At 40.8% G+C, this 17,457-nt stretch overlaps 1 protein-coding gene across 1 annotated transcript in view; it reads right to left on the reverse strand.

Annotated features, from left to right (window-relative positions):
* Positions 1–17,457, reverse strand: part of LOC139690452 (aminopeptidase N-like) — a 93,308-nt gene that overhangs the window by 46,008 nt on the left and 29,843 nt on the right. The window contains exon 2 of the mRNA XM_071587907.1: positions 2,793–3,194. Within this exon, the coding sequence (XP_071444008.1) occupies positions 2,793–3,194 (402 nt within the window). The remainder of the gene's footprint in view (positions 1–2,792; positions 3,195–17,457) is intronic.

Genomic DNA, 17,457 nt, shown 5'->3' on the forward strand with positions numbered 1-17,457 from the left:
GTTAAAAGAAAAAAATCGTTAAGAAAAATACGAGGACGGAGAAGAAGGTGAAATCTGCCAAGGTGAAGCCCACGGTTTTGTTGGGATACACGCGGGATCATCTCTATCAATTACTTGCAAAAAGGATAAACGATAAAAAGATACTACGAGGGAAGGCTGAAAACTAATGCACACATGCTTGTCGACCACAAACAAAATGACCTTCAGAAGCATTCCCGATGGAACGTGGAAGTAACATTTCCCCTCAATACTCATGCACAGGTTTGAGGTCGTTGCGTTCATCCAGTGTATTTCGAGAAGCCAAAGTATGGAGCCGTATTCTAGTGCTATGCCAGCGCGAGTCAAACTGCAGGCTGTTATCGTATTTTTAACGACTGAAAATTTTACTTCTACTGAGATTCATCATTGTTTAAAGGATGTTTATGGTGACGATGCTGTTGATAGGTCTAATGTAAATCGATCGGTAGTAAAATTTCGTGGTTGTGAGAGTGGAACAATTATAAACGGTAAATTCTTCTCAGTACGTATATGCAGACTCTAAAACACTTACGACGTCGAATTTGTCGTGTTAAAGGCAGCCTGGCGCCAATAATCTTGCTGCATAACAACGCTCGTTCACACATCTCACGAGCAACTGGAGAAGCTCTGCGAAACCTGAAATTTGACCCGATTCCACACCCTCCTTATTCCTACGATCTGGCGCCTTGCGATTTTTATTTTATTCCTCAACTCAGGAGATACCTCAAGGGTAATCATTACACCTTGGGCGATGGGGTGAAGGCAGCTGTCAAGTCCTGGATTCGAGAAAAGTCGGAAGAATTTTTCATTGACGGAATGAAAAAACTTGTAAAACGTTGGGAGAAATGTGTTAGCCTTAACGGTGACTGTGTTGAAAAATAAATGTATTATTTTAAAACTGAAGGATTGTACTTTAATGTACTTTTTGCCCGATCTTGCTATTTGTTTTTGTTTGCGCTCCACAAGCATGAGTGCATTACCTTTCAGCCAACCCTCGTATTATGCGTCGTTATTACACCGGTTGAGAGCAAAAATCAAGAAAAAAGTCCTCATTTGGCAAAGAAAAAATTCTCTCCAACCAAGACAATGAACGGGTACACGTCTGCGTATTTACGATGGTGAAAACTATGGAATTAAAGTTCGAATTATTACAACATTGACCGCATTCACTAGATTTGGCCCCCAGTGACTTTTTTTCAAAACATGTAAGGACGGCTCGGCGGAAAGCGATTCACGTCAAACAAGGAGGTCGTCGCCAGCAAAGATGCCTATTTTTAAGGACCTTCCGAAATCCTACTTTTTGGATGTCTAGAGTCTGTCCCAAATAGTTAGTAAAAATATTCTTCCTGGCGAAGCGGACGACTAAAGTTGGACGATTTGTGATGGGCAAAATTGTGAGAGGTCATTGGAAAGTAACACGCTCCACGCCAGTTGTCTGCGGGCCGTTCCAGTCAGTTGATCAATGCGAAACTGAACTCCTATTCGAGGGTCACGTCACAAATTCACGATGCCACTTTCCATGGAGCAACGATATGCGATAAAAGTTTGTGTTAAACTCGGGATATAGGGTTCTAAGACCATGACCAGGATGCTTATGGAGATGGATAAATGTCCCAAGTGATGGTTTTCTGCTCGCACAGGATGTTCTGGGAGGGCAACGAGGAGGTTGACGATGAGGAATGCCCTGGAAATCAATCAACAACACAGTGTGATGAAAATGTGTAAAAATTGAGACACATGCTCAATTCTGATTGACTCCCAAGTGTCAGGATGTTAGCAGAGTGCAACATTCAGAAAACCGCAGTGCATTGCATTCTTACAGACGGTTTAACCATGAGAAAAGTGTGCCAAGATGGTCCCTAAGGTTCGGCCAGAAGACTGCTTGTGTGACAATCTTGCCTTGGACCTCTTGGACCACCGTGAAAGTGACCCGAATTTTTTAGAATATGTGGTAACTGGTAACGAGACATGGGCCTTTGAGTACGACCCAAGTAAAACCCCTTCGAGTACCGTTTTGGAACACAGTATTATGTCAAAGAGGCCTTGACGAGATGCCTGAACGAGGTTCCTGTTGATGCCTTACATGAACCGTAGCAGGGTCGCTGACATCGGTGTGTTGATACATAAGGGTGCTATTTTCAAGACTTTTAGTAATTTGTACTTTGATCTGCAATAAATTTTCCCCCCGATTTATTCTACTTATTTTTGGGACGGACCATGCACTAAACGTTAAGAGTAAATGGGGCCCTGGGAAAATGGATATCGAGCTAAAAGAGGATCATATTGACAAATAAAAAAAATCTACCCAAAATAATATAGTTTTCTATTTTTTCCTAAGGACTTCCTCAACGCCACACGCCTACTCAAACATTAATGCCACAAATATACACATTTTACATAAAAATACTGATTTATTCCTCCATGTTTAAATTACCATTTTTTTATCATCCATAACAGCTTATGTTAAAGAAACTTTTGAGGGATGAATTATGTGAAAACAAGTGTGGTATAAATCACATTTATTAAGACAGCTAATGAATAAATTCTATTTGGAAGTTTCTTGGGCGAATATTCAGAACAATCGATGTTATTGGAGGCAGAACAACGTTAATAACATGCTTGAACTAGCATTGAAATTTTACGACAAAGAACGGGGTGGCCAAAACAACAAATCCGCCGAAAATGCGCCAATTTGTTTCTTCTATTCCGCAAAAGAGAAATTTTAAGTCACGCTAAATCACCCAGCGTTGAATTGTCAAGCCGTCCCCACTCACCTGTAGTGTATTGGCTTCAGATGAGTCGGCAGTCTCGCCGCTCCGTCCTTCCAGATCGCCGCCCCCTTGGGTGTCCCCGCCCGAGGATGCGGGTCCGCGGTAGCGCCAAGCGGCGTCGAGACGTTCACGATGACCAGTGCGGTGGCCACTAAAGAAGCGGCGACAAGCATCGTCATGGTGGTGACGAGGACGCGGCCGACGGTGCAGGAGAACCGCGGCAGTCGGGAACCGGAGGAGGAGCCCTTGGCAGAGGCGGAGGCAGGCGAGGGGCTGCGGTGGCGGCGAAGAGGCGACGACGCGCACCTGACGACTTCGATCGTGGGATTGCGGACGTCCTTGCGTCGGCCGCCCTGCACGCTGACCTTCACCTCGTCGATGGAGTCGGCACCACCGTGGAAGAGGCTTTGGGAGAGGAAGAATATGCAGAATATGTGAGCGTGTGTGCACACGTATATAATACGTTGAGGGGGGTGGGGAGGACGTTCGTCGTCTGGCCTGGAGTTCGACGACCTCTTTCCCCGCGGCCCACCCTCGCGCGTCGAGCCGTGGCGCGTGAGACGGGTCGGGGCAGATCTACAAAAGAGCTCAACGCGAAGACGCGTGGCCAAGCGGAGTGGAGAGCTCCACGATTGTACAAGATGAAGGGGAGTTGAGGGATAAATTTACCGTCAATAAGAATTTTATATTTTGCTAAATTATTTCCAAATATTTCATCACATCTCAAGAATAATTGCGCGATAAAAAGAAGAATAAGATACAAATTAAGAATTTAATCGCAACGAATACAAATACATACAAAAGTATATATTTTATTTCCTTTACATTTGATTAAAAGCCTGCGAAATAACGTTTCATTCATTTCTGGACGCAGAACAAAACACACAAATTCATTATGCAACTACCAGCAATTAGCACTCGTCTGATAATTTAACAAAAGTAAAATGTTATGATTCTTTTAGCAGTTTCCAACGCACCTCTCTTCAATTAGTTTCCTATAAGTGAGTGAGTTTCCCGAGAGACCTATCTATATACATCGCTTTCTCGCACCCGACAGCGATAGATCCACCCTGTTTCATCAAGGTCCCTAGAGATTTCAAGATTAAATTTCCAAGAATTGTTCACTTTAAGGTAAAGGATTTAAGATTGGACGAAGAACCCGTTTCTCCATCTCCAGACAGCTATGAGCCTCTTTCCCGTATTACTTTCCACGATCACCATGACTATTTCATGGGTTTCTGGAAAGGAGCTATGTACTTGATGGGATGACCTGGTTGTGACGATTGAAACGCCATGCGAAAGTACATGAGGACTATAAAGAGTAACGAGTAACGGCAGCTTTTCTTCAAGGTCCTATTTTTGAAAAGCTGCGAATATTCCTGAGTCCATCGGTCGTAATTCGGGTATTGGAAACGAGTGCTTTCTCGGATAGGATATCATCTTGAAGGATGCCAAAATCCATTAGGCGTTCAGGAAAAGCCTACGCTCCTAAAACACCGTATTCACAGGATAAACAATATTTTTCGTAGAGATTATTGATGCTACCTGATTGCGTTGTATGGAAATTTCATACAGAATAATATCTGCTTCCAATGCCTACTTTAAGCAGGAGTTGTACATGTAAATGCCGTAATTTTACTAATTGCTAATTTGACGAAAATTAAAATATATAAGCATGAAATATTTTTTATAATTTTTAAGTTACAATCATTTCTCAAGAGCCTAAAATATGTTTCCCTAAGCTCGTGTCTCCTGTACTTAGCAGTATGTACGATTAAAAGCATAAGGATTATAGCTGCATTAATTCATGAAATATTATGTAAATAGATAACCTAACTTGCAACCTAGTAACCGCTGATGTAACCTAGGCGTTACCCTCGCTCATGACCTATCCCAGATGAAACACTTACGGGGAATATGTGGAGAAGCTAACAAAAAATTAGGATTTATTGGAAGAGTACTTGGTAAATATAATGAAAAGTTGAAAGGGGAACGTTATCTTTCGCTGGTTAAACCTCATTTAGAATATACTGCTAGTATATGGAATCCTCACGAAGTTATATTGATTGCCGAATTAGATCGCGTGCAGCGTAGAGGAGCTAGATTTGTAAAACGTTGTCATGATAAACTTAGAAGCGTATCCAAAATATTAGGGCAGCTAGGCTGGGAATCACTCACGGAGTGAAGGTTATATTACATATTAACTCGCTTGCATAAATTGGAAGGACGTCTCTGTAGCAACGATGTTGAAAATGTATTATTACCCCCATCACACTACGTTAGGAGAGATCATGTTAATGAAATCAGAGAGATCAAGTGTAAAACAGATGTCATTTTTCCCCGAACGAATAAGGACCAGAATAACATTGTCCGACCGCGGTAGGGTCATATTCGGGTCAAAATTAGTGTGGTGTTTATTCACCCCCTGCCTCACAACTTAGCAGTGGCTTGCAGGGTACTAAAATAACTAACATACTAAAATAACTTGATATATTCATCATATCTGATTGTCGCTTTTATAGATATCAGGGAACTTTTCGAAGTAAAAAAGCAATTAAATAAAATGTATTGCCCGGCATTCACTCATCTCCGATAGCATGTAGTAATTGAAAACACTCTTTTGGAGATCTTGATATTACCCAGAAATCAATTAAATTATTTGCATAATATTCTTTGTAGCTTGGAAAGCATCATCCCCGAACAGTAATATTGGATTTTCCCTGGCAAAGGAATGAGAAATATTTCATCCACAGAGGCGAAACCAAAGCCGCCTCCTTCCGATAAACGATCCCTGGCATCCGACGTGAGCGCATAAAAGAAAAATTTGAACTGCGAAAGGCAGCAGAAAAGGCCTCACTGGGAATCACTCTTAAAGATTGAAATACTTAATTCCACTCTTGTGTGGAAGTTCCACGGTGATGAACTTATCAATTCTGGAATCCTGGAGATAGTCGTCCTGGAAAATCTCTTCTCTGATTGTAATCGCCTTCGACTTATATTCTTCTTCTTTTTAAATCATTCGAAAAAGTGCTAGGGGATGGGATTTGGACTTATTACTGAATGAGGCGTTCATTTACTCCCATTACTTCACCTTTTCTCTCCCAAAAAAATGCCCACCCCCAAACACACACACACAGACACATATGCACATTTAAATTTTTTTATATAAATAATAGTGGGTCGCTGTAGTCCAGGGGTAGATCGTTGGACTATTGACCGGCGGGCGCGGGTTCGATTCCCGGGTAAGCCTCGCTGGGCACCTGCAGCTCCACACAAGTTATGTGATTTTTCGGGTACCAGATCTTCCAGGGAAACCAAAACCGGCTTAGAGAAAGGAACTGGCCCCCCTAACCTGATGTGTGAATTTCACACGCCGTATAGGGCTTCGTACTGGCTGAACTCTACCGTCACCTACCAAACCGACCTTTGGGTTGATTACTGTATTTGTGGTTTTTTGCGTTATATGAATAAATAAATATATGTACGTATGTATATATATGTATATGTACGCATGTATATTCCTCCCATGGGCAACAACCTTGGCGTGGTGGGAGGGCTTGTGCGTTCCGATGACCCCTAGAGCTGTGCTGTCGGGAGCGATGATAATTGCTCCTTATGGGGTCACCCATTCCAGGTAAGTCGAAGGTTAGGAGCCAGACGGAAGGTAGTTCACGCAGCGTCTGTTCCTCACTGAGGCAGCTGCAAAGGCGTCAGACCCCAGTGGGGCGGCCATTTAGTGATGGTGTCACGTTAGAAACACTATTGAGGAAGGCAATGGGATACCACCTCATTTATCATTCCTAAGAACAAAATGATGGACACTATAAAATAACATGTTTATTTGTATTTATATACATGTATATGAGTGTGTGTTTATATTCACTAATGTATGTTGCTGCTAAAACTTCCAATGTATAAAATTCTCTGTACGGGTTGATCGGATGAAATTGTCGGAAAAGGGTTTTTGGAGGAATAAGAAGTTCTCAGATGGTGAGGTTTAGAAGAAATTGGGCTATAAAATGTATCACATAGGAGTATTCAATGTAGTTTGAATTATAATCACCATGTGATATCATAAAACAGCACATAAACCGATATAATATAAAGGAATAATATATTCAATTGCCCGATGCTCACCTTGGATAAAATTTTTAAAAAATATCGAATTTTGATTTAAAAAACGTTTTCAGATCTACTTTGCGGAACTCCATAGTTATGATGGATTACAACAATGCTCTGAGTTCCCAGTTATAAACTCATGTATTTCACGAGCAGGTTTCGTTACAGTGTGACATTTTCAGGTGACGACATATATTTAATTCACCCTTAAATCCACACTAACCAGGTAAGGGGAGGGATGGGATGGTTATTTTGAGGTATGCACTGGCTTGAGTACATAGAAGCGTGAACTCAATACGTTTTAATCTGAAGATGCTATTCCATTACTAAATCTGGCCGTGAAATATATTTATAAGAGGGCATTTAAAGTGTTCTTTTACCCCATTATATTGAAAATTGACCTTTGACGTCGACATACGTACCGCGAATTTTATTATGATGTAAGTTAATTATTAGTTCATGCAAATAATAAATGTACAGCAAACATTCATTAACCACTCAGAACATGAGTTTGAGCAAATCTCCATTATTTACCAAAATTTAAGTGCAATGAAATTGTTCAGAAAGAAATTGGCAACACATGCACAAGAATATTAAATGAAGAATACAATGTATCTTTCCACTGTCCTTTATTTACGTACAACTAGTTTCAAAGCTCAATCGTCATCATCAGGTACAAATTAATCAAGCCGCAGTCCATTTATATACCATTCATGAGGGAGAGGAGGGGTGGGTGAGAGAGGGGGGAGAAAAGGAGAGGAAAGAAAGTGGGGTTGCGATCGGTGTTCATGGGGAGAGGGGTGTTAAGCGTCAGAAAAGGTGATTGGTTGGTTCACATTAGGGTGGGGGTTTTTTTGGGTCTTTCTGTGAAGGAAAGGGGTACTTCCAGGATTGGGGAGAGATATTCAAACAATAAATCGTTAATCAAATGACCCGTTTTTAAATTCTTCCTGATTTCCAGCTCTTCCCACTTGTATCCATCCTCATTCCTTTTTCCATCTGGTGTAAGAGTTCCGGGTTGAAATCACTCCCATGATTTTCTTCCCATAGATGCTTGGCGAATTGTGATTGCTTAAATGAATTTCCACAGTTTCTGAAACAGCGTTTGTGCTCCTCCGCCCGTGTTTTTAATGATCTCCCCGTTTGACCTATACATATATCACTACAGTCCTTACAAGTTAACTTATAAATGCCACTTTTATTTTGTGTTCTATTCGAAAATTTTTCATTTGTACCTGATGATGATGCTTGAGCGTTGAATCTAGTGGTACGTGAATAAAGGATAGTGGAAAGATAGATTGTATTCTTCATTTAACAAACATGAATTTCCACAAAGTTGAGCTGGGAACAATTGAACATGCACAAGTATTTGCACGACGTAGATATCCTACATGTATATTTTCATTAACCCATAATAATGAAATATATTCTTCTGAAGTTGTATTTTATAACAACAGAAAAAGGTTCATGTTTGCTTTATAGCATTATATAAAGAACATAGTTAGCGAACATTCACTAATAAACATTAATCACCAGTGGTAGAAGCTGGAAACTAGAACATGAGGTTGTAAACAAGGAAGTATTCGTCAAAACGTCGGTATGGCGTATAATACTCTAAGGATCAGTGACACAAAACAATGCAAAAGTGCATCAACGAAGATTAGAAGCTTTAGACACATGGTGTTGGAGGTCAAATGGACAGATGAAGTGAGGAGCGAGGAAGAGTAGATGAGGAAAAGGCAATATGGAAAACTCTACGGCACACACACATCGAGACAAAATGGATTAGCGAGAAGCATAGTAGAAGGAAAAATTCATGGTAAATTCGTGACAACCCATGACATCATTAAGCCCGAGGTACAATTAGGACCTCGCATCCTTCCATTCATTCCGTGGGTCATTGTTTTTTAGGATATTTTGACCTCAATGTAATATACTGAAATCTTCTGATAAAATATACATTTCTCAATGTTAAAAGAATTATTGGAAGTGCCGGCCTTTTTGCTCATACGGACCATTCCGATGGCAGTAATTCTGATCTAACAGTCATCAGGTCTGCCTTTAAGAGAATATAAAATATTTTACGCGACACACATAATTGCTTTTGAAGGACTTGTGAGCCACGAAGACACGTAAGTAAGCTTCACGAAACGGTCCCTGGGAATGATTATTTTCCGCTTAAATATTTGCACTTTTCGTGGGTCTGACACCTTTAACCTAACCTAGGAATGAATAGACCTCGTGAGCGAAAGATACGTGTTGAAATAAAATTAACCTATACTTCCCTTAGTGACTTGAATAGCTTGGGCCGCTATTCGGTCGTGATAAGGAGTGATACGCTGACTATCTATCCATTGTCTCCGTTCGTGCCATTTTAGATTTTATCATTTCCCACTCTTAACAGCCCATTCCGCCATCAGCTCGGTGTGATTCAAAGTGTCGGCGTTGAGTTGATCAGCCTTGCATACACAATAACGACTATGGAGTATGTGAGGAACAGATGACGGTATGTTGCAGTAGGATGGTACCGGTGAAATATTTTAGAGAATTTATTTGAAGGCCCATTTTGATGGAAAATGGTAATAAATGAGATCATTGGCCGCAAAATGATGGCATTGCATTGCACTAGTTGGCAATGCTGTGAAATCGTGCGATAATATATTTTCACGATTTAGGTAATAGCCAGTAAATTCTTGTGAATTTCAATGCAGTTTTCCGTATATTATAAAAAGCAATCTCGGGAAAAAATATTTGATTGATATGTAAGTACGAGGGTCATCCGGAAAGTAGTACCCGTTCGTGCCGCATGAAGTGCTGACGACGCGAGTAGCCGCTGGACGAGGTCAGATAGCTTCAGTGGCTTGTCTGCCTTCTCTGAGCCAAGTTGCGTGACGCTAGCATTGCCTGTGTTGTTTCTGTGATTGTTTACAATGTTTAAAAAAATTGAGAACGCCGCCAGTTGTGAAGTGAGGGCAGTGATTAAATTCCTCAATGCAAGAAACGTTCGCCCATGTGATATTCATCGCCAATTAAAGAAGGTGTATGGAGACAATGTAATGGACGAGTCGTCTGTTCGGCGGTGGTGTCGCAACTTCAACATGGGGAGGGGGAACACACACGACGATGAGCGTTCGGGGAGACCGTCTGTCATTACAGACCAACTGGTGAGCTCAGTTGACGAATTCGTGAGGAACGATCGGCGCGTCACAATTGATGACATCTGTGAGCATTTTCCCAATGTTTCTCGAACAATTGTTCATGAAATTGTTAAACACCATCTGCATTATGCAAAAATTTGTGCAAGATGGGTCCCTCGCGTATCTCAATGAGCTGGCGGCGAAGGACTATGCAGCAGGAATACAGAAACTTGTCACACGTTATGACAAATGCCTTAATTTGCTTGGAGATTATGTTGAGAAGTAGTTTAAAGTATCCTCTTTCAAATAAAATTTTTTATGTTTGTTAATATTTACTTTTGTGTCTTTATTTCACGAACGGGTACTACTTTCCGGATGACCCTCGTATATGATTATAAAAGAGGACGCATATTTCTTGCAGTGGGCGCAAGCGAATGCAATACAGATTCCTAAGCCTCTTGTTAATCATTTCATTATACTTGAATTAAAATTTTAATATGCAGCGAGAATTCGCTTAAAATATTCGTCATGTTTGATTCGACGATTATTTATAATTTATTTTATAATTAATTTTTATTTTTAGTTCTATATCTCGTAGTTATTATCCGCTTACTCGACCGCAAAGTTATTTCTACTACTGATGAATTTGGAAGTAAATTTATTTTTCTAATATAATGAAAACTAATGGGTTACACATTACATATTAGAAAGTTATGGGCATCTTCAAGAATAATATCTAAAAATTGCATCCAATTACACGCCTTGTATGAGATTATTTAATAGTTATGCATAATTAAAACATTCAGTGTTTATATTCTTCTATGGGGCACGTTTCTCGACTATCATCAAAGAACTTCTTAAGACTTTTCCACTCTCACATCAAATAATCCCAAGTATTCCGAAAGTTTCTCCAAATACTCTTTAGAGAGTTTTACCCATTGGAAGTTGTTATAATTGCTCTTTCCACTTTAGTTTCACCCTTAGAAAATGTTTAACATGGGTGGTCCATTGGATCTTGCTTATATCTTTAGTAAACGACATTCTTGAACATGTGAATGAATAAACTCTGATGAAAGAAACAAAATTTGAGACATTAATGTAATACTTACATTTTTAAAGAAGTATGAATACCTTTTCGAGTTGCCCATGGTGATGTTAGTGCTTGAATTCCTCAATATTTTTGCATTCATCGTAATGAATGTAGAACTTGCACCATGCTTCGAATGGGTTTGGCATTTTTTCTACGAATTTCTCAATTTAAAGCAAAAATCATCTGCTGATTATTGCTTTTTCAAATAACTTCTGCGTATGTTTTATGAATAGGTAAGCCAAATAAACTATATAGCGCCTAGCTTCCGACGCATGCATGAATAAAGAATAAATATAATTTGATATTAAAGGAATGATATACGTTTTATTCCGAAGCACTTATGAGTCAAATAGGTGAGTTAAGCTTAGCTATAAACCATCAATATGATCGTATACTTACTATGAATCATGTTGCAGCAGTATAAGTACTATAGTTAATCCTTTACATTTGCACTATACTATTTTATGCATCATGTACTTAAACATCAATTTTTACTTGATATATGCAGGTGGACAATGGAAAGAGTATTTGCGTATTCCCTTGGCCTCACGCAGTCGAGCCCGCGTTAAAATGAATGCCAATTTTAAATAGTCATTATCGTTAAAAAGTTGAATAAATCCGCATATGTACAAGTCAAAATAACTTTTCAGTTTTTTATCCACGTGCAAGTAAGGACGTCACAGTTCTATATCATTTTGTAATCAAAAAAATTATTTGATGGGATGTTCTCGGTCTTGGAGGAGTACTTGCATCCCAAAGAATTGCCACTACTCAAAACTACTACCTTAAGTAAGTGCTACTATTAAATGCAGCTCCCGGGTCACAATGGGATCAACGTTACTTCTCGAAACGCGGAAAGCCAGCGTAAAGAACGAACGATCAGTCTTTTCCTAGTTTTTTTTCCATGGAGCTTCTTCTGCATGTCCCATGGCTGTGAGCAAAGAGAAAGAAACTTTTGCCGGCGTTGGAAGCAGGCGACGTGAAATATAAATTAGCCCCGAGTTTTAAGCTTTGAGCCTGGGCTTCCTCTTAAGGATAATGCAAATCTGGGCCACCGACCGACCCGAGCCCTGCGCCTTGGAAAGCCCTCATGGTCGCCACTTCAGATTCATTATTGATCCAGAGATTTTCTGGAATGAAAAGCAAATAGAATCTTTCCATCGCTATCAAGCGACTTATGGTTTTCGGCAAAGCATCGATGACGTTACCGCTCCAGTTGCATTTATTTAAAATGAAATCGGATACCCGTATAAATAATTAAAAGAAATTTCGGATCAAACTCCGAAGAAGAGCAGCTATGAGAGGCCTACTCTCAAAACTTTACCCCGATGAAAACATATTAAATCAGAGGCTCAAAAAATTTGACAGTTTTGAATTTATGAAGATGATTCCAGATAATTTTTGCTACAATAGCAACTAACAAAAATTTAAATTTTTTAAATTGATCAATGGGTAAAAATAAATATTGTTGCCACAGTGATCATTTCTGTGAAATCATTTCCTTAGGAAAAGGAATAACTTGTGCAAATGATCAAAGAAGATTTTGCTGTGTTGATCGATATTTCTACAAAATGCTACCATGCTCGCAGTGAATAGAATTGACTGATTTTTTTGCCCGTTCCCACGGAAGTATTTTACAGTACAAGGACATACTTGTTTTATCGGAGGAAAGATGATTATTTTTGGTACAAATCGCTCCGTCCGCCACAGATAAAATGTCACCAAAGTTTAGAATCCATTCATAATAAACTTCAATAAGTCTTTTATTTATGCAGCTATAAAATCAACTGAGGTTAATAAGCTAATTTTTCTAAGAATCACTGACGAAACATTACCTTTCCCATGGCACACGATCACCACCTCAAACATGTTTATTAAATAACTGGATTTTTACGGTCTGTCAGTCAGGACGCATCGCATCGTCAACTTGTTTCACTAGGAAACAGAGATATATACCTGTATACTGACGATTCCTTGGATCCTAAAATCATAATTCAAATTTTTCCACATTTATACTTATGGTAGGTAAATGATAAATCCATTCGTGGCTATTAAATATAAATATTTTTGTTTTTTTAAGAGCAAATCAATCACAAAAGATAAGCTCAATATCATTCGTGCTTCAAAAATTGTACCACGAACAAATCTACTATATTCAAATACCACTCTTATTCATTTCTAAGGTTTATGGTCTAATTTTCAGGTAGTCAGATATTTTCAAAGAGAGAATCATATTTCATTTTTCCCGAGAAAAACTGACTGAAATGAAGGTACGAATGAACGAAAAAAACGCTTCATGGAATGAATTCATTCTAAACCTAGACATTAAAGACAATCTATTACTTCATACACGGGAAATGTTCCAAATTGTTTTTTTTCTTAGAGTTAGAAGAGTTTTGATCGCCACATTTGGAGAGATAAGGGGATAAATAAATCAAAAGGATAAATGCCAATGGGTAGAAAAATAAGCTGATTGAAATTGAATCGATAAGGAATACTAAACACATTCACGTGTTTCATATGCATGCAACATAAACTTACCTATCCCAACGACATTTATAATGTACAGAACGATAGTTATCCCATTCCCCATGATTGGCTAAACCACGGCTGGAGCGATGGATAGCAGCATTTCTCTGAACTTAAGTAGGGGTGCTATTATTTGATCAGTCTTAAAGCCAAAACGAACAGCGTTCCCGAGAGGAGACGACAATATTTGACTAGAGGCCGTTCTCTTCGTCTCCGGATTTCATTCCAAACTTGAGACATTTAAAGTGAGAGGGAAATGCTGACTTAGCCGGAGCACACCAACCACTAGCCCTCGCTCCTTTTCGCCTCCCCGCGACCGCAAACAAAGAGAGAGAGAGAGAGCCCCGAGACGCGAATCAATCGCGTCTCCCGACTTGGAGAGCTCCTTCATCTAATTTCCGAACAAAGAGATGATCGGATTTGCTCGGAGGGAGGCATCGGCGCCGGGGATATCGAGGGCGCGACTCCGCAGTGGAAAAATTCTCATGAAGAGAGAGAAAGAATGGGAAGAGGAAGAATAAAAAAATAGGCACGAAATAGTGAAGGAAGGATTGGAGAATGTTACCTTCCCTCGCACACTCGGCTGTCGGCGTGGGGTGGAACACTCTTTTATTCTCTATTTTTGATACTTTCACGATTTTCCGCCGGGGTCGTTCCTTCCCCTATTCTTCTCTCAGAAAGGAATGCACACACACACACAAACACACATTCCACCACCCCTCATCCCCTTCTCGTTTCCCCTCCACGACCCCCCCTTCCCCTCACCGCACCATCCAAGCCTCCACTCCACCCCCGTAACAAAACATTTTTCCACCGTCGGAAATCTCCGTTTGCAAACAGATGCGGGTGAGGGAGCGGGGGATCGCGATGGGGGAGAGGGGGAAGGGGGAGTCGGTTGAATATTTGACCAAAAAGCGGAGACAAGGGGGGAGGAAAAAAAAGTTTTTGGATTGGGGGGCGGAAGGCGTTTCAGGGTTTCGGTGGAGGAATGGAAGAGGTTACGGGGAGGGAGAGGAGAAAAAGAAACGGCTTCCTGTTTTCGGAGAGGGGGTGGTCCGGAGATGATGCCTAAGGAGGGGGCGAGGGATGTAACGAACCGCGCGGCCCGGGGTCTTTCAGTGTGAACACACGCCTCCTCTTCGGGAAGGGAGGAAGTAACACTGATTGAGAAATGTGACATCCTGTCTTTAGGCGGGAGGGGAAGGAGGAAGGTGAGCTTCGCCAGACGGCATGACGCCTTCCTCTCGCCCCGACACCCTGCCTCTCTTTCTCCTAAGGCGGGAGCCTGCCTCTCTTTCTCCTTAGGCGGGAGCCTGGCCCAAGACGCAGCGGATGACGACGCCTTCGACTGCGCTGGTCATTTCTACCACCATCCCACGCATCAGGGTAGTCAATTAACACAGGCTCCCACAACTTCTTTCTTCAGGATCCGACCTACAAATTGCGCGGGGCAATTATAGCCTTTATTATTCTCATCTCCCCATTACAACGAGCCGTAATCTATGAATCCTCCCTCTTATATAATCCCTCGGAAAGTACACTTCCTTGAAAGAAAAGCTGTTTAATTTTTTGGATGGCAATAGTTTAAGTAGTGGCTGATTTAATGCTATGATTAATCTTCCGTAAGATTCCTCCCGAACTCCACCGGGAAATGAAATGAGATCGCCTACGCCCGCCTCTCCACAAAACCCTTAAGTAGTGAAAGACAGGCCCTCAAAATACCAGTAATTTGGTGATAACTTTTCTAAGAAGTTCGTAATGAACAAGCGAAAAGTGCATGGCCGATGTAGGACACAAGGGGAACTCATGCGTAACGTTTTTTTGCTAATTCCAAGAAACTGCGGGAGATGTCGCAACAGTAACTTTTAACGGAGTCATCCGCTAATATCCCGGTCAAGGCGAATGATTTTCACACTCTAAAATTGTCGCATTAGAATGTATTTTTTTGCTCTTTTTTACATGTTTTTTATTTAAGTACATAAACGGCAATGAAACTTAACACTTGTAAAATTAATTTTCATGTTTATTTTCTGTAACGGTAACTTTTCTCTTTTAATAGCCTCCAAAACCGGAAAGGTGGTAAAGGTTGTAGATTGCCTATCTCTAATAATAAAGAATTAATCAGCTTCAGTAATAAAAATAAAATATTTATTCACCCGGCCCTGTCTATTCTTTTTACCTCTGCTTTGATTATCGTGCTTCACTTCACACTTCCTTTTTCGATTTACACCGAGGGGGTTTCCACAGAGCGCTTAATATGGTAAGTTTGCGGTACCCGGAACTACAATTGAGCAGTTTTGAACATGATTAGAACGAAAGTTTAAACACAGGTGGAAAGAACGTGCCTTCCCACAGAACTTTCCGCTTACCATGGTATGCACACGTACGACGGTGGGTACGTGGCCAGTGGAACTACTTCCACTGTGAAAGTGGGGCATCAGAGGGGAAAAGAAGGCCTGGGAAGCTCAAGGGGAAAGAGGAAGTTGTGTCTGAGGGGTGTGGCAGGAGCGTTGAGAGGGAAAGAACGGGGCGTGGCCCATTGAACGAGCGACAGCGTTCGTGGCCCGACGCGGAGGACCGGGCGACCCTCTCAAGTTCCTTCGACCATCCGATGACCGGTGGTCCGTCCTCTCCAGGAATGGGGAAACATTCCTCCCCGGAGTTTGACCCCCGCAGTGTGAGCAGGGTTTCATTCATTGGGAGGCTGAATGCCACTCACTGATCAGAGAATTCCCAAGTCTGAGGTCAGACCTAATATTCGCACTCCAATGCCGACCTTCGAAGCCAGTGCAGTCAGCATGAAGGGCGGTTTGATGGATGAGGGTGGGTAGAACTGACGTAATGCTATAATAGCCTCTATAAGAGTTGTAAAGTTATCACTTTTAGGAGAGGGGGGACACAGTTCCTTCTCCTGTGCCGCCTGTGGGTTCCTGGGAAACCTAGCACCCGAAAAACCACGGCTTATCAATCGATAATCATACCATATACTGGTATTTATTGATATAATTAGCGAGTATAACGATAACTAGCGATGTATTATTTCAGTGGGCAGAAATTTGAGGTACTGTCCAAGGGGCGTGGTTTCTATTCCTGGTGTCACATCAACTTCATACAGGCTGATTTTTCAGGTACAAGGTACTCGTGGGAAACCACAGGTGGCATAAGGAAAATAACTGCTTATTTAGCCCTCCCCCCTTTCCTGAATGAGTGAATTCGGGAACAGTCCCAACCAACATCAAACGGTTGGATTAAGTGTTAGGTGAGTTATACCCTCACCTATATAATCATTATTCGGGTTGATTACTTATTTGGTAGTGATGAAATATAAAAATTTATCAATGAGGTCGATACATCGATCATTTTCAACCATAAACACAGTAATCAACCCATTTTATCTAAATCACGAATCGGAAATATCGTCCATTCCACCTATCGACTCTATCGCCCATATCGTCATGTCGACAATATCGCATAGCGTCCATATACGTATTCTATGAACAATGACGAATAATTATCGATCCTCGATATAACGCCTGCTTAAAATTAACCTTAGAGGCCTGTCCAATATGAGTAAAATATCGGCTTGGCGTCCATAAGGCGTCTTATCGCATAGGTCAAACACGCTGTGCAATCCTCACTCATACTTTCATCACGGCAAAAGTATTCAGCTAAAGAAAAATAAATTGATTTTTAATGAAAACATTGAAGAGTTCCAATCCTTCAAATAAGAAAAACATTTATTTAAAGAAAATACGTCGAAGTTCGGGGAAAAAAAGGATTGGTTTTTCAAATA

This window comes from Hetaerina americana, unplaced genomic scaffold (assembly GCF_022747635.1).
Source record: "Hetaerina americana unplaced genomic scaffold, ioHetAmer1.1.p SCAF_3, whole genome shotgun sequence".
Taxonomy (NCBI): Eukaryota; Metazoa; Arthropoda; class Insecta; order Odonata; family Calopterygidae; genus Hetaerina; species Hetaerina americana.